At 45.9% G+C, this 25,250-nt stretch overlaps 1 protein-coding gene and 1 pseudogene across 2 annotated transcripts in view; both read left to right on the forward strand.

Moving 5' to 3' along the window:
* The window catches only part of LIMA1 (LIM domain and actin binding 1), a 91,433-nt gene that overhangs the window by 22,777 nt on the left and 43,406 nt on the right, over positions 1-25,250 (forward strand). The window contains exons 2-3 of the mRNA XM_080938950.1: positions 10,956-11,104; positions 24,521-24,566. Coding sequence (XP_080795076.1) covers positions 10,986-11,104; positions 24,521-24,566 — 165 coding nt within the window. The 5' untranslated portion in view covers positions 10,956-10,985. The remainder of the gene's footprint in view (positions 1-10,955; positions 11,105-24,520; positions 24,567-25,250) is intronic.
* LOC308438236 (elongation factor 1-gamma-like) lies at positions 1,646-2,860 on the forward strand (annotated as a pseudogene). Its single transcript has one exon. The product of its transcript is annotated as an elongation factor 1-gamma-like (transcript).

The raw sequence follows: 25,250 nt of genomic DNA on the forward strand, positions 1-25,250 counted from the left end.
TTTCATGCTGTCTAGGCTTGAAAGGAGGTTCTAGGTAAGCTTAGAAATTAAGCATCATATTGGACAAATTTGGTGTGTTTACACTTAAGGGAACTTTTTTTGTTCTGTTCATAGATGGCTACATGTCCCAGGCTAGCCCTAAGCTTTTGGCTGCATGTCCCAGGCTAGCCCTAAGCTTTTGGCTGCATGTCCCAGGCTAGCCCTAAGCTTTTGGCTGCATGTCCCAGGCTAGCCCTAAGCTTTTGGCTGCATGTCCCAGGCTAGCCCTAAGGCTAGCCCTGGTCTGCCTGCTGAGAGCTCTCAAGTTGCTCCATTCTGTTTGCTGTTTTGTTTATGTGTCAAGGCAGACCTGGGACTCCAGCAGCCTCCTTCCTCAGCCTTCCAAGTGCTAGGTTTACAGTCACAGAACTAGCATACTGTTGGGTTATTTTGAAAGGACAGATTTCTGGATGCCGGGGGAGTGTTCTACGGGCCCCTTCCTACTTTTCCGGAATACATGTCCCTCTCCAGCCCTTAAATTCTGTGGTCTCCAGCCTTTACTGGGGGAAATCCTTGAATACTAGACTCATTGCAAGGTTCTGGTTAAAATGTGGTCTCCCTGGGTTCTTCTCCAACCTGATGAATAATGGGGAAGAACCCAATAAGTCAGTATTTTAAACAAGTTTGCTAGGTGATTCATGTGTGTACTTAAGTTTACGACCTACTGAATTAAAATTTCTTTCCTCTTTCATTTCTCATCTTGACTCCTCTCGGTTCCTCTGGTTACACTCTTGACTTTGTTGAGCCCAAGCCCTAGTTATTCATTAGCATTTATAAGGAAACACCCACTATGTCAACCGTGCTGACTGGGACAAGCTGCTCTGAGTTCGGCGCATGGGACCTGTCTGCGCTGTGTTCAGTGGCTTCCGGTAGTCTGCAATGATTTATTTAGTAAACAGGCTGTGTGTCTCAGTCCCCTTTGCCTGAAGGCACTCTGTATATACAAATAGCTGGTTCTCACAGGTGACTTCAGAGCCTGAGGCCTTTCCCATCTCTGACAGATTCTGGTTGTGGTGATTAACCAGGACCTGTAATTCAAGCACTTGAGAGGTGGAGAGAAGGAGGGTCAGGAATTCAGTTAACCTCAGCTACATAGCAAGTTCAGTGTCAGCCTAAACTGCCTAAGACTCTCAGAAAAATACACCAGAGGCTGGGGAGATGGCTCAGTGGTTAATTAACAGCACAGGCTGCTATTGCCAAGGACCTGGGTTTGGTTCCTTACTCCTGGATAGCACCTTACAACCCAATGAAAGTCCCATTCTCAGGAACCGGGCGCCCTCTTCTGGCCTCCTTAGGCATTGCACAAACATGGTGCTCATACATAGATGCAGGCAAGACACACACACACACACACACATACATATAAAAAACAAAAAAGTAAATAAATCCTCAGGCCTATACCAGGTTTCATGGAAAATGCACATATAAAAACAAAATAGTCCTTGCTTTTCCATGTATATTTATTATACCACAGAGATTTAAAAAAATTGAAAACCTGATTAGTATCAACTGGTATAGAGGAAAAATTATAAGCAGAAACTACCCAGAGATTACCTGGGTTCAGGGAAAATAAATAAATCCGACTCCCTTTCTCTAAGGGGTCACCATGGCGGCTGGGACCCCGTAACATACCCTGAAGACTGGAGGGCTTCAAGGGTCTCATTGCTGCTTAGTACAGTGGGGCTCAGGTCCGAGTGCTCTCTGCACCACCCCACTTTCATTTTGGCCAAACCAACCGCACCCCTAAATTTTTCTGAAAATTTCCTGCTGGCAAGGTTCCAGCATTTGAGGGTGATGACGGATTCTGTGTTTGAGAGCAGAGCCATCTTCTGTTACGTAAGCGACGAGGAGCTGTGGGGATGAGGCAGCAGCTCGGGTGGTGCAGCGGGTGAGCTTTAGCTGACGTCATTCCTCCAGCTTGCACCTGGGTGTTCCCCACCTTGGGTGTTGTGCACCACAACAGACAGGCCACTGAAAATGCAAAAGAGGAGGTGAAGCGAATCCTGGGGCTGCTGGACACTCAGCTGAAGACAAGGACTTTTCTGGTGGGTGAGCGAGTGGCACTGGCTGACATCACGGTTGTCTGCACCCTGCTGCGGCTCTAGTCACAGGTCTTAGAGCCTCCCCCAATACCAATTTCCTTACCTGCATTATCCAGCCCCCCCCCCCCCCCCGTTCAGGGCCATCTTGGGGGAGGTGCAGCCGTGTGAGAAGATGGCGCAGTTTGATGCTAAGAAGTTTGCAGAGAGCCAGCCTAAAGAGAATACCCCAAGGAAAGAAAGGGTTCACCAGAGGAGAAACAGAAACCCCAGGCTGAGTGGAAAGAGGGAAAAAGGCAGCTGCCCCAGCTCCTGAGGAAGAGATAAGTGTGAGCAGCCATTGGCTGCCGAGCCCAAGGCCAAGGACCCTTCCGCTCACCTGCCTAAGAGCACCTTTGTGTTGGATGAGTTTAAGCATAAGTACTCCAGTGAGGACACCCTCTGTGGTGCTGCCATATTTTAGGGACACTTTGATAAAGATGGCTGATCCCTGCGGTATGCTGGGTACCACTTCCCTAAAGAGTTCACCCAGACCTTCATGAATGTTTCAGCGATTGGACAGTCTGAGGAAGAATGCCTTTGCTAGTGCTATCCTCCTTGGAGACAACAACAGTAGCTCTATTGCTGGTGTTTGGGTCTTCCGAGGCCAAGAGCTCGCCTTTCTGCTGAGTCCAGATTGGCAGGTGGGTGATGAGTCATATACATGGCGGAAACTGGAGCCTGGTAGTGAGGAGACCCAGATCCGGGTTCAAGAGGGTCTCTCCTTGGAGGGGGCCTTCTAGCATGTGGGCAAGCGGTCAAGGCTAGATCTTCAAGTGAACACGTCTTCCAGTCTCCTCGATGCCTGCACCTACCCTTCAAGGGAGATGTCGGTCATTGAAGGAAACTGAACACTGAAATAAATAAATAAATCCTTAAAAAAAAGTTTAGAGCTAAAGAGATGGCTCAGTGGTTAGAGCACTGACTGCTCTTCCAGAGGTCCTGAGTTCAATTCCCAGCAACCACATGGTGGCTCACAACCATCTGTAATGGGATCTGATGCCCTCTTCTGGTGTCTGTAGACAGCTACAGTGTACTTACATATAATAAATAAATCTTTAAAAAAGTTAACTGAAGCTAAAGATCGACAGACTTACAATGTGATCAGTGTTATTTTAGTATTGTGTGTGTGTGTGCCTGTGTGTGTTCATTCCGTGCTACATGCATACATGCCCCAGTGTGTGTTTCGAGATGAGAAGACAACTGATAGGACTCCACTGTCTCTTCACCGTGTGGGTCGGAGGGAACCCTCAGGTCATCAAACCGACACTGTCACGGAGCTGTCTCAATGGCCAGGTAGCATTTAAGGAGAAGAGAAAGTGAACCCTGAGGGAGGCTGGGAACAGGGCTGAGTGGAGGTGGAGGCTTCCGTGATATAACGAGAGTAATTTGAGTCTGGAGAGCACCATTAAAAAGCTAATTTCAAAATTGAGGGACTAATTAGTCCTGTAGATGACGAGAAGATAAAATGATCTAAAGCATGGCTTTAATCCCAGCCCCCAGGAGGCAGAGGCAAGAACAGCTGAAACATGGCCCTTGCTTTTTAGTTTGGGGCTTTTTTGTTTTGTTTTTAGAGACAGGGTTTCTCTGTGTAGCCCAGGCTGTCCTGGAACTCACCCTGTAGACCAGGCTGGTCTCACAGAGATTCACCTGTCTCTGCCTCCTGGGTGCTGGGTTTAAAGGCAAGGACTGCTCTTGGTCCTTGTGTTGATCATAAGTTCTCTTCAGCGGCCTTCAGGAAATGTCTGGGGATGAAGCGAGGCCAGAGCAATGGATGAAGATGACCATTGGAGCACGTGAGGACTGTAGTCTGACTGTGCGTAGACGCAAAGTGAGTGTGAGAGGAAAAAGCTTAAGATAAAAAGTAAAAAGCTATGTGTGAGTTCAGGTATGTATTTATAAATACAGTAACATAGTCATCAGAAATAGCTCACATCTTCAGTAGAAGGGCGAAACTGGAGATAGAGACAAGCCTGGGGTCTGGGGAAGATGAATCGTCAGGAGCCTGGATGCTGTGGTTTAGTGGTAGAGCCTTCATCCTGCACCGTCAAGGCCCTGAGCTCAATCCCTAGTACAAAGGTGAGGGGTGGAGAAAAGGCTAGCCAGAAGGTTGCCACAGTTTCTTTTTGGATCTGTGTCTGAGAGAGGAGGAAAGATTGTGTCTGAGAGAGCCTGTTTGCCTCCATGTTTTATCCCTGGCCTGGTAATGTGTGACTCAGTAAATGAATGTGAACACTTAGCACCAAGTACTCAGCAAGTGTAACATTATTCCAGAACCTTCCGTTAGTGGCTCCACATGTGAATTTGCTTCTCATTACACAATCACATTTCTAAGCAAAATATCCATAAAAGGAGATAAGAGAGCGATCACATGCTCCAGAAGTGACCGTGTCCTGATACAAACACCGACATCCTTGTTGACTGAGAATTTGGTTGGTGTCACAATTATCCTATTGTCTAGATACATATTTCTTCAGACAGCTGGCTGGAGTTCGCCCAGTGGCAGTGACCAGCCCGACATGCCTATAGACTTCTCTGTTGTGTCTCTGAGTAATAAAACAGTGAACCTTTTATGTGTGGTGGATGAAGCTTCTTGCTTGTTTAGAGGATTATTTGGGTGACAAGGAGAGTGTCTCATTACTCAGACTGGGCTGTCCTCAAACTCACGGTCCTCCTGTCTCTACCTTCTGGACGGGTATTACAGGGGCTTGCCTGTCATACCACACCTGGCTTCAAGTCATTAAGGCTTCATTTTTTTTTCATATGATTTGCATTTATGTCAAGAGTTTGAATAAGGGCTGGAGAGATGGCTCAGTGATATAAATGTTTGTAGTTTATGTAAGATTTTTATTACATACATAGGTATATTTTATTATATGCATATTTTTACATATTTATTATATATAAATGACCTAGAAGGATGGGTTTGGGAATCTGAAGAAGAGTCTCATCTAGAAAGACTGGATGGCTGAAGAACAATTAATTCTACACCTTTAAGCCCATAATAGCTGAGATCCCTGATTACAGTGGGAAGTGTGCAGTGCCAGGAGAAACTAGTTTCTCTCAGGAGTGGGGATGATTACCTCTGACGCTCACTATTCTGATAACAGCTGTCCCTTGAAGTCTTTGGGGCTGTGGATGCTCGAATCCCTTTATATAAAATAGGGTGATGTTCGCTTATAGCTTATGTGTAATACATGACATCACCAGACTACTATGACATCACCAGATTACTTATTACGTCAGCAGACTACTTATGACGTCACCAGACCACTCATGACGCCTAGCTTGACAGGTGCTGGTCAGATAGTTGCGTTATGTATATTGCTCATGGGATAACGACCCAGGTCTGTGCATTCAGTGTAAGTGCAACACTTTTGCTTGGTTTTCTTTCTTTGATGGTTTCTTATTTTATTTGGCACAGGTCTGGCTGGCCTTAAACTCATGACTATTCCCCAGCCTCAGCCTCCTGAGTACTGAGAAAACAGGCGTGGACTAACCTGCATATGTGAGTTTCTGAAAATAGTTTTGGTTCTCAGTTGGTTTTATTCCACTAATGCAGAATCCAGGTGTGTAGGGAGCAATCTGTGGCTGTCACTGTCTTGTTTTGTTTTTTAGTAAACGCTAATCACATTCACGTGCGCTTGTGCAAGCTATGGAAGTCAGAGGTCAGCTTGTAGGAATCAGTTCTTGCCTCCTAACATGCAGATCCTGGGGCTTAAACTCAGGTTACCAGGCTTGGCAGGGCGCACCTTTACTCACTGAGCGAATGTGCTGGCTCACTGTTCCCTCACTGAAAACTGGCTGGTCACAGGCTTGCATTGAGGTGGTTCAGGAACGAATCAAAGTGGTCTTCCTTCCTAGCAATCAGCATGCTGTCTGTTACCGAACCCGACCCAGAACACGGGGTGGGTAGCAAGGAGCACCACCACGGTCGCGGCCACCACCATAGGCAATGCATTGCCATAGTCAGCTAAAATAATTGTTGACAGCACATGACGTTCACGTCTCGTCTTTCCAGCAGCCTTCCGTGTTCCCCTGCAGATGCCGGTGCACGGTAGATCTCCTGTCCTAACGTGAATGTGAAAACCGAGGGAGAATTTTGTCCTAAAGGTCATACACGTAAGGCGTAGACCCCATCCCTGCCCACTCAGAGGCCACTTCTTTCCACTGTTGGACTACGGCCCAAATTCCTCGGCTGGCGGTGTGGTTTTCAAGACTCTTCCCCGCCTGGCCTCCTTCTGTCTGTTGGAATCTCTCTCCTCAGACGCTAGCGCTGCGCTTCCCCCTCAGATCCACTGCCCCCACTCCTCTGCCCTCACTTTCAAATTCTTTCCATTCTGAAAGTCCCAAGTCAAGCTAATGTCTTTTCCTCCCACCAAGCCAGAGGTTTGCATTGCCTCTAACCACGTCGTTGCCTTGTGCTGTAATTGTGTACATGGCCGCCTCGGAGTCGATAAATCACGAGGAGCTTTCTGTTCAGCTTTTAGGGTACGCTCTACTCATTGCTTGGTTATAAGGCGAGCTTCTCCTAACCTTCAACATAAGGTGAATATATAGGTTTCCTGAGCATTTTTGGACAAAAGTAATTAAAACCATGAACTTGGGGATTGCTTTTTCTTTTTTTTTTTAACTTTATCATCTCTAATCCTTCAATGAATACATCCAGGCATGGTGACAAATGCTTGTAATCCCAGCACTTAAAAAGCTGAAGCAGGGATGTGACTTCGAGGTCACCCAGACAGACCTAACTCGTAAGACCCTCGGAATGCCCAGTGCTGCTGGTGGATTGTGTACTTAGCATAGTGCCTTCTTATGCTGCCCAAGCAAGTCTCTGCGTGCACGATTGCTGGGTCTATCTATCCACTGCCGCGTCTGCTTCTGCCTTTCCTTTCTCATGGACAGCGTTGAGAACATACTTTGTATATTTTTTCTTCTTTTATCCATAATGGCTCACTGTGAAAGAACTGACATTTATACTCACGCCCAGGTCAGAAGCAGAATTTTTCCAAATGTTGTCTTAAAGTGTTGGTCAACATTTCCTAAATTTGGCTTGAAGGGCAACTGCTGTGGTTTCCGGTCTTGACACTTGACTGAATTACACGTCGCTCCCTTGCCTTTTTTCTCGGCAGAAACAATGCTGACGATGCTTGATGGGTGTGTCAATAACGTGGGGAACGGAGACCCACGTGTGTCACAGATGTCATCTGGTATACTCAGGTTGAGGTCACACGAGTAAGAGACACACATGGTCCAAGCTTTCACCCTTACTGTTGACTTTTTCTACAGGAGTGTCATTCCCGCTTCATCTTATTCATCCTATTGTCATGAATTTTTTTTTAAAGAAAAATCTAAGTTTGAGAAAAAAAACACAAGCTTTGGGTGGTGAGAAGAACTGTACCTGAATATACCTCTCTCTCACCCAGGCTTGTCTGCGTTGCTGTGTACAGTGCTACTTTCTAACATGAGAATTAAGTCTTCAAAAACAAACTTGTTTTCAGAGAAGGCTTTGATTGGAAGGACAGCATGTACCTATGGGGATATAGGGTCATGTCAGACGGTGATCTGCAGAGCTCGGTCAGTGCCCTGTATCCTGCTGTTGCCAAAGCAGATGGGAGTAGTTCTAATGGCCACATTCTGTAGACCAGTCCTGGTCTGTGGTTGTCAAGAGAACAGCTTTTTCATCTGTATTTTTCCCCCTATTCAAATAAGGAAGTGTTGACTTGCTTCTGAGCTCACCTCTTCTGGACAAAGGTTGGAAAACCTTTGGAAATTATGAGGGCAAGAAAACCCCACCTCCAGGTTGGCAGGTGGGGACTGAGTGGTGTTAGGAGTACACTCTGTGTGTTCTACAGCTTGAAGGGATTCCAGAAAAGAAGGCTAAGTGCAGAAGATTTACCCTCTTAATTTAAATATATACTTTACCCAGTTATTTAAAAGGCCTCATAATTATAAGAGCTAATGTTAGTATAATACATTTAAAATATTCTTCACAATACTAAAGTATGTCTAATATTTAAAATGTATTATCTCCTTAAATCTACAGTAAGATCCTAGAAAGACAAATGTTATCCTTGTTTTTCATTTGAAAATGCTAAAGCTTAAGAGATTATGAAAGTTGAAACATTTCACACTTACACACCTGGAAACAATGTATCATGATCATACTTACCCTGTGTCTTAGTTAGGGTCTTACTGCTGGGAACAGACACCATGACCAAGGCAAGTCTTATAAATGACAACATTTAACTGGGGCTGGCTTATAGGTTCAAAGGTTCAGTCCATTATCATCAAGGCAGGAGCATGGTAGCATCCAGGCAGACATGGTGCAGGAGGAGCTGAGAGTTCTACATTTTCATCTGAAAGCTGCTAGTGGAAGACTTCCTTCCAGGCTGTTAGGATAAGGGTGTCAAAGTCCACATCCACAGTGACACACCTACTCCAACAGGGCCTTACCATCTAATAGTGCCAATCCACTGAAGGCTGCTAGTGAAAGACTAACAAACATGTAGCTTGGGTGAGGTCTTAAGCCCACACCCACAGTGACATACCTACTCCAAGTCATGCCATTCCCTGGGCCAAGCACATACAAACCATCACACCTGGTCACCCTCACTCATCTCCCATCTCCTACTTGGCCTCTGCTTCTTCCCAATTAGCTCCTCTCCCCTTTTGTATCTTATTGATCATTCGATCAATCAGCTTTTATTTGGCTGTATTGGGAAGGGGTGCATGCATGCCAGTAGCCTGCTTGCAGAGGACAACTTTGAGAGGTTGTCTCTCTCTCTCCACCATGTGGGTCCCAGGAGTAGCATTCAGGTGGTCAGGCTTGGTGGCAAGTGTCTTTATCCTCTTAATCATCTCCCAGTTCCATGTCCTTTCTTGTTCAAGTGACCACAGCTTCTGTGTGCTCATGATGTGAGGGTTGCCACATCCAGAAGATGGTGTTTCGTGGAACTGCTGTCTGGCCTATGGCTCTTACATTCTTCCCCCTCCTCTTGCAGTGTCCTGTCTCTCTGACCCAGACTGACACCAGCACTGCAGTACATCATCACATTAGTAATGCTTTCCCTCTAGGGCCCAGCCATAGGCTTTTGGCCAGGTTTATACCAGATATGAATTCCTTCCTGTGGAGCATGCCTCAGACCCAATTGGGAAGTGGGTTAGTTAACCCACCCCTATCCCCCAGCAAACACACACAGCCTTGCCCTGTAGCACGGGTGGACATATCCTGCCTGTCCGGTTGGTATTGTAGCACACAGGCTCTATAGTCTGGTAAACAGTTGCTGACATTTCTCCTCCAGTGACCTGCAAAACCCCTTCCAGAACTATGAAATGCTAGCTAGCAGGGAGGCAGCTTCCAGCTCGGTTCTGCCTTGATTTCTGTGTCCTGCATCCCAAGTGTATGATATCTCCAACAACAGGGTCTTGCCATCTTGCTAGTTCATGTGGGAACCAAGAGCAGTGGTAAGAGTCTGTGTTGTTTTGGGTGCTCCGGTGGACTCCCCAACCATTTCTTCTAGGGATGTGTGTCCTGTATCTGCACTGGGGTTTTCATTTAAAACCTATGGTTTCCTGGGGCTGTACAGACGGTTCAGGGGTTAAGAGCACTGGCTGCTCTTGCAGAGGACCCAGGTTCAATTCTCAAAATCTACATGACCGCTCATATCTGTCTGGAACTCCACTTCCCGGGGCTCTGATGTCTTCTTCTGGCCTCCACAGGCATATACATGGTACACACACATACATGTAGGTGAAATACCCACTCATGCACAGAAAATAAAAATGAAAACTAAAGCAAAACAACAACGAAAAACAGCTGGTCCCTGTGTCTTCTGGGACCAGCATTGGCTACCCATGCAGGGCACCTCCACTCAAACTGTCATTGTCATATTGCTTAGTTTCTAAAGTAGTAGGTTTCTCACTCCCACATTTTCTCTCTCCCTAAAACCCATCACCATTTAAACCTTTCTACCTATGGTTACTTCCATGCTCCATGTGTTTTACTGTCCTCCCACCAAAGACTTCCCCGACCACACACTCACATGGAACTCTCGTGGCCCCTTCTTGCCTCCTGGCTTCCATAGACACGCTCTCTAACTCAAACACAGACATCTAAATATGTCAAGCCATAGTCTACCTATCAGAGTTTCTTCTTTAGGGCCTGTGTTACCACACTCAGTCTGATGGCTTTATACTTAAGACTTTTCCAATTTAAAGTATTTTGTACTTGTCTACTTTGCAGTGCTGGGGCCAAGAGCTTTGCCCATGCTAGACAAGCTCTCCCTGCTGAACAGTATCCCAGCCCCAAATGTAACTAGTTAACTAGTTCAAAGTAACAAACTTGCTATGCCAGAGAGCTAGCTCTTTCTCCTATGCCATGCAACCTCCCCAGTGCCTGTAGGGGAAAAAAGAAGGAAGGAAGGAAAGAATGAAGGAGAAACAGAGACCAGAAACCCTGTGGACTATGCAGAGCCTAGTTTGGGCTTCACTCTGAGATGCTGATTATATCTCTCCCCGGATGTTATTCCAAAGAGGGGACAATTTCACTCCAAATGTGACTTTGGAACCAATTTAAGTTCAGAAAAAGGCCAGCACAGTTTGCACAGTAGGGCCAGTGATAAAACGATGGAACTGGAATGGGACCTGAGATCACCTGTTCTGACCTCCTTTCACAGGAAACCGGACCCCAAAGATTCTGACTCCTCTGGCAGAGGTCACACGAACTTGGGGAAAGCAGCAGGGGAGTGCAGTCTGTTGACTTGGGCTCTCTTGCTTTGCCCATCTCTGAGTGCTGGGGATCCTGTCCTATGTTTAATACTCTCACCCTTCCTCTAGCCCACAGGTGTCTCAGAGTCTGACGACAAGATGGAATCTACTCCATTTAACAGACGACAGTGGACTTCCCTGTCCTTGAGAGTAACAGCCAAGGAACTTTCTCTCGTCAACAAGAACAAGTCATCCGCAATTGTGGAAATATTCTCCAAGTAAGTGCTGATCTTGGTCCAAAAGGACGGGCCGCCTTGAGCAGATTTACTACCTGTCAGGAAAATGGCTGAATGGTTGGGCTGAGCAGCCCTGGATTTTATGCACCCCATAGGCCACTCTAGAGGAAAGAATCAAAAAGCACCTCCCTATCTTTGAATTTTTATTTAACTAAGGAAAAGAAAAAGTTATAAACACAAAAGATATTTGTAAGAGTCGGACATAGTGGTGGAGCACACCTTTAATCACAGCACCCAGGAGGCAGAGGCAGGGGAAACTCTCTGAGTTCCAGGACAGCCTGGTCTAAAGAGTGAGTCCAGGACAACCAGGACTGTTGTACACACACACACACACACACACACACACACACACACACACACACACATTACTTATAAAGCAAAATGAGGAATGGAATGAGGGTCAGAGGAGAGACAAGAGTCTGTCTTATGCAGGAGCCATTGAGGAGTGTGCTTTGTTTTGCTTTGTTTAGTCCTTGGTTTGCCTGTTTGTACTGAGATAGGCTCTTCTGTAACCCAGGCTGGCTTTGTACTCACTGTAGCTGAGAATGACTTTGAACTCAAACTTCTAACCTCTGCCTCCAATCCTGGGATTATAGGTACAAGCCACCAAAGCCTTTTTTGTTGTGGTTGTTGTTTTTAGGGTTTTTTTTTCTTCTTCCTACTCTGTAGCCCAGGTTGATGGTCTGAAACTCACTGTTTCCCAGACCGGGTTTGAACTCATGAGAAAAACTCTTGCTTGACTCAGCCTCCTGAATGCTGCATTTCTTGGTGTAAACCACCATTCCCTGTGGAAAAAAAATAGTATAACTTTTATTTTTCAGTGCTAAATGTCATGCCCAGAGCCTTGTACATGATAGGCATGTGCTCCATCCTGAGCTTCATTCCCCACCTGTAAGAGTTGAAATAATGTTTGAAATTAAGGGTATCTGTTATACTTGTAACATTTCAAGTGTCTGATAGTAGGGCTTAGCAAATAAGGGTTTAGCGAAACAGAGGCATCCATTTGCAGGTTGCCTTTACTTTCACGCTAAGTCACCAGAGATACTGGATTAACAGAGACCACTATCTCAAAAAATCTAAACTATTTCCCATCTGGCCCTTTAAGAAAACAAGAAACATTTGCCAGCCAGGTTTGGCGGCCAGACTGGGGAGGCAGGGCGAATGGATCTTTGAGTTTGAGGCTAGTGTGGTCTACAGAGCGAGTTCTGGGATAGCCAGGGCTACATTGAGAACCATGTGGAAGGAGAGGGTTGAAAAAAAACGTGCATGCTATGCCCTCCACTGGCCTTCAACTTGAGGAACTTCCTGCATCTGCATGTCTGGTGCCGAGCATGGTGACTGGAGCATACACGCAGGAAAGGAATGGCTCATGGAGGTTAGCATGCCAGAGAGAGCAGAGATGCGCCCCAGCACAGGTGGTTGTTGTGTGTAGCTTTTGCTACCTACCCCTCTCTAAGCTCTGGGAACAGGCCATTCTACCAGATTCCCTTCGATGTAAAACACAGACACACACATCAGTTTCAACCTACCTTATTGGCTCAATTTCTGGGTACCTCCAATTCCTCCCCATACTCTTGGCTCACCACCTCTCAACCTGCCCTAGCTTCAGCTGCTCAGTTACATTTAGTCCCAGCTCAACATCCCAACTTCCCACCTGAAGAAGCAGCCTATGGCCAGATCTCACTTGGCTGGTTGGCTTTTCTCCTTCTGAAGCACAGCAGAAAAACTCCTTTCCTTTTTCTCCCCGCCTGTACTATTGTGACTGTGGGGACCTGGAAGTCCAACCTATTTCACCAAGCTCATTGGCTGCTAGCATCCTTATTGATAGATCAAGAAGAACCAATTGGGGAACAGGACCTTAGCATCAGCCCCATCCCTACAGGTGGTAGGCTTGCCACGCTAGTAGTCCATTACTGTGAAGCTGCTTTACTTATGAAAGGAGAATAAAAATGTGAAGACAGCAATTCTAGGAACTGTGTCTAGGATGTAGTTAAATACCAGCAGGAAGTTTCTGCAACCCACAGTGTCACCTTTTCTTTGATAACAAATCCCTTGTGTCCTATGCAGCAAATGCCATCCTCAGTTATTTCCCAAGTTGGAGTGCAGCGGGGACAAATGTCAGTCTGTCCTTACTGTCTCATAATGCATTCTCTCCTGCTGCAGTTTTCTGTCAGAAACCATCATCCTCACATGAGTAAAAAACACACTTCAGGGAAGATGAAAGCAGCTGTTTTAATACCAGACTTCAGAGACTTACCAGTTTGCTTTAGGCCCACCAACTTTCCAGATCTAAAGATTTGTGACAGGCTGGTAAATGGCTCAGCAGGTAGAAAAACCAACTCCTGAAGGCCATGGCACATATATACTGACATACGCTCATACACACACATACACTCACATTCACACACATTCACACAGACATTCGCACACAGATACACTCACATACTCACACACACTCACATACACAGATACACTCACATTCACACAGACATTCACACACACACTCACACAGACATACACACACATACTCACACATTCACATAGATATTTACACACAGACACAGAGACATATACTCACACGCTCACATTCACACAGACACACACATTCACAGAACACAGGCACACACACAAAACTAAAGAGATACAATTTAAACTTCTGAAAAGAATGACTCATTAGAGTAGTTATTAGTGATACAGTGTCCCAGTTCTTTTTAAAAAGTCTTGATAGACATGGCAGTGCACTACACTCCCACACTCAAGAGGCTTAGGCAGAAGGATTACTGTTTTGAGACCAATGTCGGCTATATATTTTAGTGGCAATTCTGAACTTTGTTTTCTCTGAAAAACACAAAAGTATTATAACACTATGTTTCATTCCTCTTGGACCCCCTGCAGCAACTGAGTGTGATTTCCCTCTTGTTCTAGTAGAGCTGTGGCTTCACCAGCTGTAGATAATTTCTGTGGTTATATGATGGTTGGGATTCAGAGAGTATATAAATGTCTAGAGAGTCAGGCTGGGTGGTTGTTGATTGTTCAGGGAGGGTTTGTTGCAGTTTGTTAGTAGCCTACTCAAAGAAGAAACAAAAGGAAACAAATTAGATTCAGGGATCTCTCTCTCTCTCTTTCCCCCCCCTCCTCCCATCTAGTGATAAGGGGTGGAGATAAAGGGTGGGAAGAAGAACCCACAAAGTTGCAAAGACCCAGTCTCAAAACCCAAAATAATCCCAAGTATTTAGGAGTCTGAGGTAGGAGGATTCCAACTTTATTGTCTGCCAGGGCTACAGACTTGAGTTTAAGACCAATCTGAACATCTTATTGAGATCCAACAAAATAAATAAACAAACTAGGTATGAGGGTGCAGACCTGCAATCCCAGCACCTGGGAGGAAAGACAGGAAGATCTTTGCAAGCCCAAGGCCAGTCTGGTTTACATAAAGAATTCCAGAGCAGGTGCTAGGGAGATGCCTCAGTTGTGAAGAGCACTTCCAGAGAAACTGAGTTCAAATCCCAACACCCACCTGGCAGCTCACAATCGTCTATAACTCTAGCTCCAGGCCAACACTCTCTACCAACACCAGACACACACATTATCCACAGACATACACACATACACACACCCATACATATAAAATAAAATTTAAAAATAAAAAGAATTCCAGACCAGCCAGTACCTCATCCTTTAGGGCCATAGCTCTACAGTGCAAGTCTACCTCACTAAATCCCTAAAACTGAGAGACATAAAGTAATGAGTAGCAAGCAGTGTTTGGTCTGTAGCTATCTGATTTAGGCTCGTCTCTTCTCAACATCAGCTGGGGAAGGTCACAGGCGGGGGACTCAGACATCTGAAAACTCGCTCACTCACAAATCAGGAAGTTGAGCTGGCTAATTCTTGGGATCTCAGCTGGAGCCAGAGCTGGAACACCTACCTACATGTGGCCAGTCCATGTGACAGCTTGGCTAGATGGCTGTGCTCCTAAGGCAAACGTCAGGAGGGGAGGAGCCAGAAGCTCTATGCCTGCCCATGACCTTGGAAGCCAATTCCTATCAGCTGCCATATTCTCAGATGTGAGTCACTGAGGCTGGCTCCTATTCTGTAGGAAGGGAATTTGGAATTTGGCTCCCCCTTCTGGTGGGAGGACTGTCAAAGCTATTTTGAACTTTTTTTTTTTTTTTTTTTTTTTTTTTTTTTTTTTGGTGACAGGGTCTTAGACCTTAGGCTCAATTCCCAATTCCCTGTCTCTGCTCAACAGTGCCACCCTGCCTGTCCCTTGTTCATTTTCTTTCAGTTGTAGTGATTGAACCCAGGACCTCATGAATTCCAGGCAAGCACTGAGCTACAACCCCCCAGTTCCCTTTAACATGTTTTTAAACCATCTTCTATGGGCTTCCCCGGCCTTTCTAAAGACTACTCTTTTGTGTATCTGCAGTGGGGTTTTTGTTTTGTTTAGACAGAGTCTCTTCCAGCTCAGGCTGGCCTTGAACTTGCTATATAGCTGAGGACCTTGAACTCCTGCTTCTACCTCTTGACCCAAGTGTTCTGTTTTGGTTTGGTTTTTTTTTTTTTTTTTTTTTTTTTTAATCCTCAGGGAGATTGAGGGAGGAGGTGGGTTTTCAAAACAAGAGTTGAGTGTATGAGTGTAGTGCAAAGGAAAGGAGGAAAGGCGTGGAGAGCGGCCATGATGAGGGATATGACAGTGAGTGATCCGCAAAGATCCAAACGGAAGGGCTGGTACAGTTCAGTCAGCCAGGCGGTAAGCTGTGCCACGGCTGGGGTTTAGTTGGGTTAACAGCAAGATGCAATGGGAGGTTTTCCTGCAGGGAGACTGACAAGATGAGACGTGTGCTTTCCCTCAGATGCTTCTGGCAACAGCTCGAAATGTACAGTGAGAGACCGGTAACATGGAGACAAATGATGGGGCTTTGTGGGAACTCAGGTGAAAGCCGATGCAGTGGGGGGGGGCTGCAGGAACGGGAAGAAGGCAAAGGAACATGAGACAGTGCTGTGACAATTAATGGGCCTGGGAAACCCCCGTCCTTCGGAGAAGCTGCTCCACACATGACTTCTTTACCCTCCTCAGCCCTACCTGTGGGTAACTATGCTTGGCTTTCTCACGGCTTGAGTTGCGTGTCTCTGTAGTGGCTGCCTGCTCACGTGTCCCTGAAGTGCTCTAGGGCCAGGAGCCACAGTGTCCCTCCTGCTTCTCCAGAACTGACTTCTGTCATCTGTCATGTCCGGTTCTGAAGTCCTAAGCCTGTGCCATGAGGCCTGCATCTTACCGAATCGATGATGGCCTCCTTCCCTCTGCTGCCGAGACTGTGTGCCACTAGCTTCCAGCACTATTTTTTCCCTTTCTTCCTTTCTATCTTCTTTCACTAAAGATTTATTTATTTTATTTATGTGAGTGCACTGTCGCTGTCTTCAGACACACCAGAAGAGGGCATCGGATCCTATTACAGATGGTGTGAGCCACCGTGTGGTTGCTGGGATTTGAACTCAGGACCTCTGGAAGAGCAGTCAGTGCTCCTAACCACTGAGCCATCTCTCTAGCCCCCAGAATCATCTTGTTTTTGCTGTTCCCCATTGAGAATGTATAGGTCACTTTAGATAAAGAATATTATTAAGACTGGTGGTCTTCTTAAAAGGATCTTACAGATCAGCTTCTCCATAGACAAGTAGGTTAATTATCCTCTCTATATGAAGGTTATAAAGAAAGACAAATTGAACAGATGCAAAGTTGTAAGTCCTGAGCCCATTTAGTGAAACCGATTACCAGGCTTCTGTTGTGTGTATGGAGATTCTGGGGTTGAACCTAACCTCTGGTGCGAGCTAAGCACACACTCTTCCACCAGTGATGTCCACAGACTGTTGGTAGAAATGTATGCACAGTATTTTTAATCCTCACAAAACCTGCACGAGAGCAGCTTTATCCCTGTTTTGCAGTTGAGAAAACCTGCTGGAGTTAATGTTTGAGTTTGTCTTTCTGTTTAGTGCCCCCCCCACCCTGGGGCATTTGTCTTAACATGTTGAACTGGTTTTGGGAGATGAATGGCATTTGATTTGTGGGTTAGAAACATAGTAGGGATATTCCAAGGGAGCAGAGGGTAAAGGCCTGGAAATGGGACAAACAGCCAGGGGCCAGAGAAGTGGCTCTGAGGTTCAGAGTCTAGATTGCATTTCAGAAGACCAGAGTTTGGTTCCCAGCACTCCATCAGGTGACACACGGGCACCTCTGACTCTAGCACAGAGGATAGCATTTCCTCTCCAGACACTCTCGTGTGTGTACACGCATATTCACAGTATTATTAATATTAATAATAAAATACAGAAGTAGGACCAGCAATAAAAATGAAGGGCTGAGCCTGGATTTTCTTCCTAGGTTCCATATTAAACAGAAACATGCTGCTACGATTGCTTCGATACTTTTGAGTTCACTCGCCATATATTCCCGAAGACTGCTACAGTACCATGTTTGTTTGTTTAAAGAGTTACTTTAAAATAAACTAATAAAGTCAGAGCACAGCACAGTGTGCACACTTTAAATTCCAACACTTGAAAGGCAGAGGCAGGAGGAGCTCTCTGAGTTTGAGGCCAGCCTGGTCTACAGATTGAGGTCTAGGATAGCTTGAGCTACACAGAGCTACTCTCTGGGGTAAGAAAGGGGATTTATCTTTTAGTTATACACACAGAAGAGTAGTTTCTGGAACAGAGCCTACATTTCTTTGTAGCTCCACACTTAACTCTTCATAAATGTATATATTTTTAGAACACATTTATATTATATATAATTTATACATGTATAAGATCTCTGCTTTATAAACAGTGACCCTGGCAAAAGAAAGGTCCTATTAAAAGCAGTTTGAAGAACTTTGGTTTCTCTTCCCTGTGACTTCGGCATCATGTGATTCTTTTCTTGATAAAGGTTAACTGGTGGAGTTTGGTTTCTTAGCCTGAGTTTCCTGTTTAACTTGATATTTTTTGAAGTTAAAGGGAATCTAGCCCTGTTATTTTTAGGCTGTCTTCTCTGAGGTCTTCAGAAGAGGCTCCAGAGCCAGTTCTGGGAAGATGGAAGGGCTGAGCCCAGACCCTGCCCTGACTGCACTGTTGTTTTAGGTTCTGATAATACTGAGATCAGCACCCAGCCACTGACAGAGTTTGAAACCACACCTGCCTAACCTTTGTCCCACTCTGGCTTATAAGGAATCTGTGATTAAAGGTCGAGAGATTGCTCACCCTCATGAGGAACTGGTCAGTCCAGCCCACCAATCCCTCGGCCCCCACCATTTCTGTCTTCTCCATTTCATGGCTCCTGCTGAGCCAGTACACTGTTACAACTGAATCTCTGTGCTAAAGAGGGTACATATTTAGTTGATGCGTGTGTGTGTGTGTGTGTGTGTGTGTGTGTGTGTGTGTGTGTGTGTCCTTATTAATAACAATGAAAAAGGCTCTCAGACCTCCCTTGATGGCTCCTTCTTTTGTTTCTCTTTAACATTTTAGTGGTGAAATTGTTCTAGGTTCCATATTTTCTTCTTTGGGCCCAGAGTTTCCCTTTCTCTATCTGAAAGAGTCATAGCTCAGGAACTCTGTTTTCTGGCTTTAGAAATATTTCAGGCACTGTTATTACTCTGCAGATAATTTTAGTATCCTGTCAGCTGCCCGCCCCACAGCTGTGCATTAGGGAACAGTTGCAGGATTAGATTCCATATGTGAGGGATGGGGGATGTGGAAATCTGGGAAGGGAAGCGGGATGAGATTTTAATTATAGAACTCTTTTTTTTTAGAACTCTTTTTTTGGGAAGTTTTAATGTGTAGCCCAGGCTGGCCTTGGGCACAGATCCCTGGGTGCTGAGATTGCACACAGTAGCACCATACTTGACCTTGCTCAGAGGATGTCATTGCGAGTCCTTTTTCCCTCAACTTGAGTCTTCAAAGTGCCCTTCTCACTTTTCCAAGCGAAGTCTGGGGCCTGAGTTCTGGTGCTATACTTCAGAGATGTTAACAAAGTCCAGTGTGGAGGAGCAGTTGCCCAGCATGGGAAGGCCATAAGTTTAATTCTGCACACTGCAGGAGGGCTGGGTTTGTTGAGCGTCACCCTCCTCTGTGGTAGCTTGTGCTTAGAAGGACCAGTTGAGCCCAGAAGGTGGAGTCCAGCTTGAACACACAGAGAAACAGCATCGCAAGGAGGAAGAGGACTATGGAAGAGATGGATTAGTGGTTAAGGACGCCAACTGTTCTTCTAGAGGACACAGGTTCAGTTCCCAGCATCCTCTTGGCAGCTCACAACCATCTGTAACTTCAGTCCAAGGGGATCTGATGCCTTCTTCTGACCACCTTGGATGCTAGGCACCATAAGTGAAAGACAAAAGCCAGGCATGATAGTGTATACCCAGCGCTTAGAGGTGGGCCAGCCTGGCCCACACAGCATGCTCAAGGCTATGAAACCCTATCTCACAGAACAAAACAGAAACCAACAACCAAAGTACTGGGTGTTTTAAGATTAGGACTTCTCTTAGGACAGTGAAGGAAAGGAACATCTGAATATTTATTCAGCCAAGCTCGATGCGAGAGCAGTTCACTGGCTGTAAGCCTGTGTGCTGATCGTGTCTGGTTCTCTATGCAGGCTTATTGCTGTAATAAGCAGTAGATAGATGGTTGTCATGGAAACAAAAGTTCAAGGCCAGGTCTAAGTTCCTGTTTAACTGCAATCTGCTTCTCAATTTCTTCTTAAGTCTCTTACATCCTTTTAGTACAGTTGGAGGGGAAAAATTATATGTATGTATGTTATACACACACACACACACACACACACACACACACATACAGAGAGAGATTAATTCACCAAAGTACTATTTTCCAGTAAATGACCATAAAGTAATTGGGGTTGAAGTTGGTGGTGCTGTTGACCCCAGCACTTGGGTGAGGAAGGCTGGAGGGCACCTAGACCACCCTCCGGTACATACCAAGTTTCAGGTGAGCCTGGGCTGTATGAGCAACCGTAGGGGAGAAGGAGGTGGTGACAGCGGTCATGGTGCCAACTTTGAGTTCTCTTTGTGGAAGACAACTACCAAGGCTAATATCTGTGTCTCCAAGTCCCCCTTTGTCTTCCCATGACCTCTTGCCGTTTCTCCCTTCCCTTGATATCTCTATCAGTCCCCTGGTTTTTCTGCCCCTCCATCCCTTGCCATTCTAACAACTTCTTCCCCTCCGGATTGCTAAGTCTCCAGCTCTCTCTTATGCATCTTCTTACACTATCCACGGGGCCTAAATATTCGTGACTGGCTCTCGCCTCTCTTCAGCACTCGGAAGTTCGGTCTAATTGCTCCTACCTGGACCAGCAAGATGGCTGCCGGACTTAGTAATCCAAGTTTGACCTCCAGGATCCACTTAGTAGATTGAGAAAATTGACTCCTACAAGTTGTCTTGTGACCTCTGTGTGTGTGTGTGTGTGTGTGTGCATGCGTATGCACAAACATAAATGTAATAAGCATGGCCACCACCCACTGGTCAGTTAGCATGAATACTTGGTTTTTCATGATCTCTGTTCTGATTAGGGTTACTATTGCTCTGATGAAACACCATGACCAAGAGCAACCTGGAAGAAAGCGTTTATTCACCTTACATTTCCACATCACTGTTCATCACTGAAGGAACTCAAGGCAGGAGCTGACACAGAGACCAAGTACGGGTGCTGCTTGTTCCTCATGATCTGTTCAGCCTGCCTTCTTATAGGACCTCCAGCCCAGGGATGGTCCCACCCACAATGAGCTAGACCCTTCCCCATCAGTCACTCATTAAGAATATGCTGAACAGGCTTGCCAACAGCCAGATCTTATAGGAGCATTTTCTCAATTGTCAGTTCCTTCTCTCATATAGCCCTAGCTTGCATCAAGTTGACAAGATTATCCAACCCAGTTCCCAAAGTTGCTTCCTTCAGAATTTGCCTTTCCAGTAAACATTATTTCCGGTGATTTATTTTGGATGCCTGAGAGTGTTTGATTGGTTGGGTTTTTTTTTTTATTGTTATTATTTGTTTTAGATAGGGTCTCATTATATAACCTGACTGTTCTAGAACCCACAATGTATGTAGGTTTATGTTAAGGTGATACATGATTGAGCAGTAGAGAAGTGGGCGAAGAAAGGTCTAAGAAAGCAGAGGAGGAGGCAGGAGGCAAAATGGAAGCCGATATGTATGTTTCTCTCAGAGCATCTCTAGCTTGGTGAGGTTGTTATGATTATTTCTAAGGGTTTCTATGGGTCTAATTTATCTTTTCTGGATGGGCAGTTTATATCTTTGTCTGCTAGTTGTAAGCTTATTATGTAGAGGGTCTGTGGATTGAAAATTTAACACATAAGTCTGTTTGATAAGTTAATGGGTGTAAAGTCATATTTCTACCAGGTGGTGAAGGAAAGTGAGCAAAGACAACCAGCTGGGTGGTCGTATCCACCTGGGACAGAAGCAGGTGGCATAAAGCCACCAAGTTAGAGATCCCCGAAGCACGTGATGGCCCCATGGGAGCCAACAATAGCGGGGGATAAAACGTTTCAAACTTTCTAATGTTTACCGAGACAAATGTAGACCAGGCTGCTGTGGAGCTCAGAGATCCATCTGCCTCTCTGCAGGGTGATAGGATTAAAGGTGGGCACCACCACCCACTCAGCTTTGAGACTCATCCTTGACTTAGATGTTTGCTCTTCACAACCTTGTGTCCCCAGGTACTGGCTGTACCTCTGAGTCTCAGCTCACATCTGCTCACTCTCCTCCTCCGATATGCCAGAGCACTTTTATGATTTCTGAGTTTTTGTTTTATTGTATGGGCATATTTTACTGGCACGTACATCTGTACCATATGTGTGCCTGGAAACCAGAAACAGGTAGCAGGTCACCTGGAACAGCAGTTAAGAATTGTTGTGAGCTCCCCTCCTTTTCAAGATTTATTTATTTCTATTTTATATACCTGCACATATGAGGGACTCAGATCCCCAGGGACAGGGAATTATAGATAGTTAGGAACTGCCGTGTGGGTGCTGGAAATCAAACAGGAGTCCTCCGGAGGAGCAGCCAGTGCTCTTAACCATTGAGCCATCCTCTGCCTCCCAAGTGCTGGGTTTAAAGACATGACCTCTCTCACCACCCCACTGGGCCCTTGCTTTTTAAAAAGACAAAAATGGGGCCAGTGAGGTGGCTAAGCAATCAAGACCCTTGCTGCCAAGTCTCATGACCTGAATTCAGTCCCAAGGACACAGTGAAGAAGGCAAAATCTGACCTCTGAAAGTTGTCCTCTGACCTCCTCCCACCTGCCCAAAAAAGATGAATCTGAGTCCAGCCATTGTTCATTCCAGGCAGATCTTTCAGTGTAAGTCCAGCCTGGTCTACAGAGCGAGGTCCAGGACAGCCAGGGGTGGAGTGGAGTGGGGGGGGGGGCTACACAGAGAAACCTTGTCTAAAAAACAAAAAAGAAAAATTGTAATTGTATATGTCTCTGGAGTATGATATATTTCAACACATAAGTACATTGTAGAATAATCTAGTCATTTTTCTTGTTTTAGGCAGGGTCTCATGTAGTCCAGGTTGGCCTCAAAGACATTCTGTAGCCAAGGATGACCTTGAACTTCTGATCCTCCTGCCTCCACCTCCCCAGTGCTGGAGTTACAGGTCTGTGTCACCATGTTTGGCTTCTGTGGTTCTAGGAGACAAACGCTAGGTTAGGCAAGTGCTCTGAACTATATTCCTGGTGCTCTTCTGTTCTATTTTCTGTTTTTTGTTCTTTAGCCCGGGCTGTCCTGGAACTCCATCTGTAGACCAGGCTGGCCTCCAACTCACTGAGACCCTCCTGCCTCTGCCTCCCAAGTGCTGGAATTAAAGGCATAGTTTGGCTATTTTATTTTATTTAACAAACCCAAACCAGGTTTGTTGAGTATGCTGTAGTGTGGGGCGGGCTTGTGGAGCACACTGTAGGATGATGCAGCAAGGAGAGCGCTACATTGTTACACTATTGTGGGCGGAGTGAAGTTTACCCTAGTGTTATTAAGCAAGGAGAGTGCTACATTGTCACACTATTGTGCACGGAGTGAAGTGTTATTAACGTGCTCTTTTCTCCAGCTCACCCTCCGTTTCAATCTGGACTGTAATGTTTACATCTAGACTCTCCTATCTCAAGTTTGTGTAAACAATTCTCTTATTCTCTGCCTTGTCAATCAAAGCTGGAGAAGCCAATAGCTAAGCAATAGAGAGAATAGGGTGGGACTTCTGCCAGCCAGGGAAGGAAGGAGGGAGGGAGGGAGAGAGGGAGAAACAGACAGACAGAGAGAAAAGAAAAGGAGTCAGGGGCTGGAGAGATGGCTCAGTGGTTAAGAGCACTGACTGCTCTTCCAGAGCTGAGTTCAAATCCCAGCAACCACATGGTGGCTCACAACCATTGGTAATGTGATCTGATACCCTCTTCTGGTGTGTCTGAAGACAGCTACAGTGTACTTGTATATAATAAATAAGTAAGTCTTTAAAAAGAGAGAGAGAAAGAGGGAGTCAATCTCTCCCAGAGAGACATCATGGGAGAACACACCTGAAGTCTAGAGAGCCAGAGAAACATAGAAATACAATCAAGCAAGCCAGTCATATACCTGTGACCCCAGAGCTGGGAAGGACAGACAGGATGATCGCAGGATCAGTGAGTCTGAGTTCAGGGTACCCAGGGGAAAGGCAGGAAGCAATAAATGAAGACATCCTGTGTCCTTTTGTATCCTCTTCATGCTCTGGTGGGTGTGTGTACCTCTGTACACACCCATACACCTCCCCCTTCAAAAAGAACTGAAAAGCCTCACACCATTGAGTGACTATCTTTCCTATCAGTGCCTTAGCTTGGACTAAGTTCATTGCAGGTTAGTGAGAATACCGCATAGACATGCCACTGTCCGTGTATGGAAAGGGGGTCTGTGCAGAATTCATGGAGTGCTGTTTTTAGTTAACTGGTTCCACAGGCTTTGGTTTTGTTGTTTGGCTTTTGGTCTCATGTAGTACAGGTTGGCCCCAAACTCAAAGTAGCCGAGGATGACCTTGAACACCTGACCCTCCTGCCAGGACATCCAGTTCATATGTAGTTTGTACAGTGCCAGGGACGGAGCCCAGAGCTGTGTGGTGTCGGGTAAGCACTCCAGCAACTGAGCTCAGTCTGCAGCCTGTACCCTCTGCAGTGGTTTCTCACCTTTGACCTCATCCTCGTGAACCGTCATTTTAGCAGAGCATGTGATTGTCGGGGTCCATGAAGTGTGGGCGCTTCTGTTTTCCAAACCTGGGAGACTTGGTTAAAGATAAATGCTGGTAGAAACAGGTGTGCTAAATTGGTTTCTAAATCAAAAGGAGTAGAAGAAGTAAAGCTTAACAAAGTTTCTCTCCCTCCTCTGAAGGTACCAGAAAGCAGCTGAAGAAGCAAACATGGAAAGGAAGAAAAACGTAAGTACTCAGAGGCCTCAGGGCACGGGGAGGGTAAGCAGTCTGTGTGGCCTAGCCACCTGCCCCTCTGTGACAGCTGAACTGGACATTTGTGCCAGTTGGTCTGATGTGCAAGCCACTTGTCGGGAGAAGTTGGCTTAGATGCAACTAGTTCCAGTGTTTTACTTTTGGACCCCCCCCCCTTTTCTGTACTGAGAAAAGGAGGGCCAAATGCTTTACTAAGGTTAGTAAAAGGAGAGCAGGTGCCGCCATCCCTGTCTCCAAATGGAAGTTTGTGTTTAAAAGGAAACCGTGCAGCTGCCCCCATTCATTAGGTCCTTTGCTTGAGGCTGGCCCAGTCTAATAGCAAGTGTCCCAGCTGCAGGGTCTCTAGAGCTCCCTGCCAGCCCATTCTCTACTTCCCCTGCTCTAACTTCCAGCTGGGGCCAGATCCTGTTCCCTTGTGTCGGACGGAGTCTCACTCTACACCCAGGCTGACTTTGAACTCATAGGTAGAAAGGTCCCTCAGCCTTAGCTCTGAAGGACTTAATGTCATAGCGGTTTAGACAGGTGCCTAACACTTGCCCGTTGGCCCCGCTCTCTCTAGAAAGCCGTATTAACTGGTTTCCAGATTAATCTTCCTGTAATTTCAAAATTGAGCTTCCTGGTGCATTAACAGAAAAAAAGCATTTGATGGTGGTGATT

This window comes from Micromys minutus, assembly GCF_963924665.1.
Source record: "Micromys minutus genome assembly, chromosome: 27".
Classification (NCBI taxonomy): Eukaryota; Metazoa; Chordata; class Mammalia; order Rodentia; family Muridae; genus Micromys; species Micromys minutus.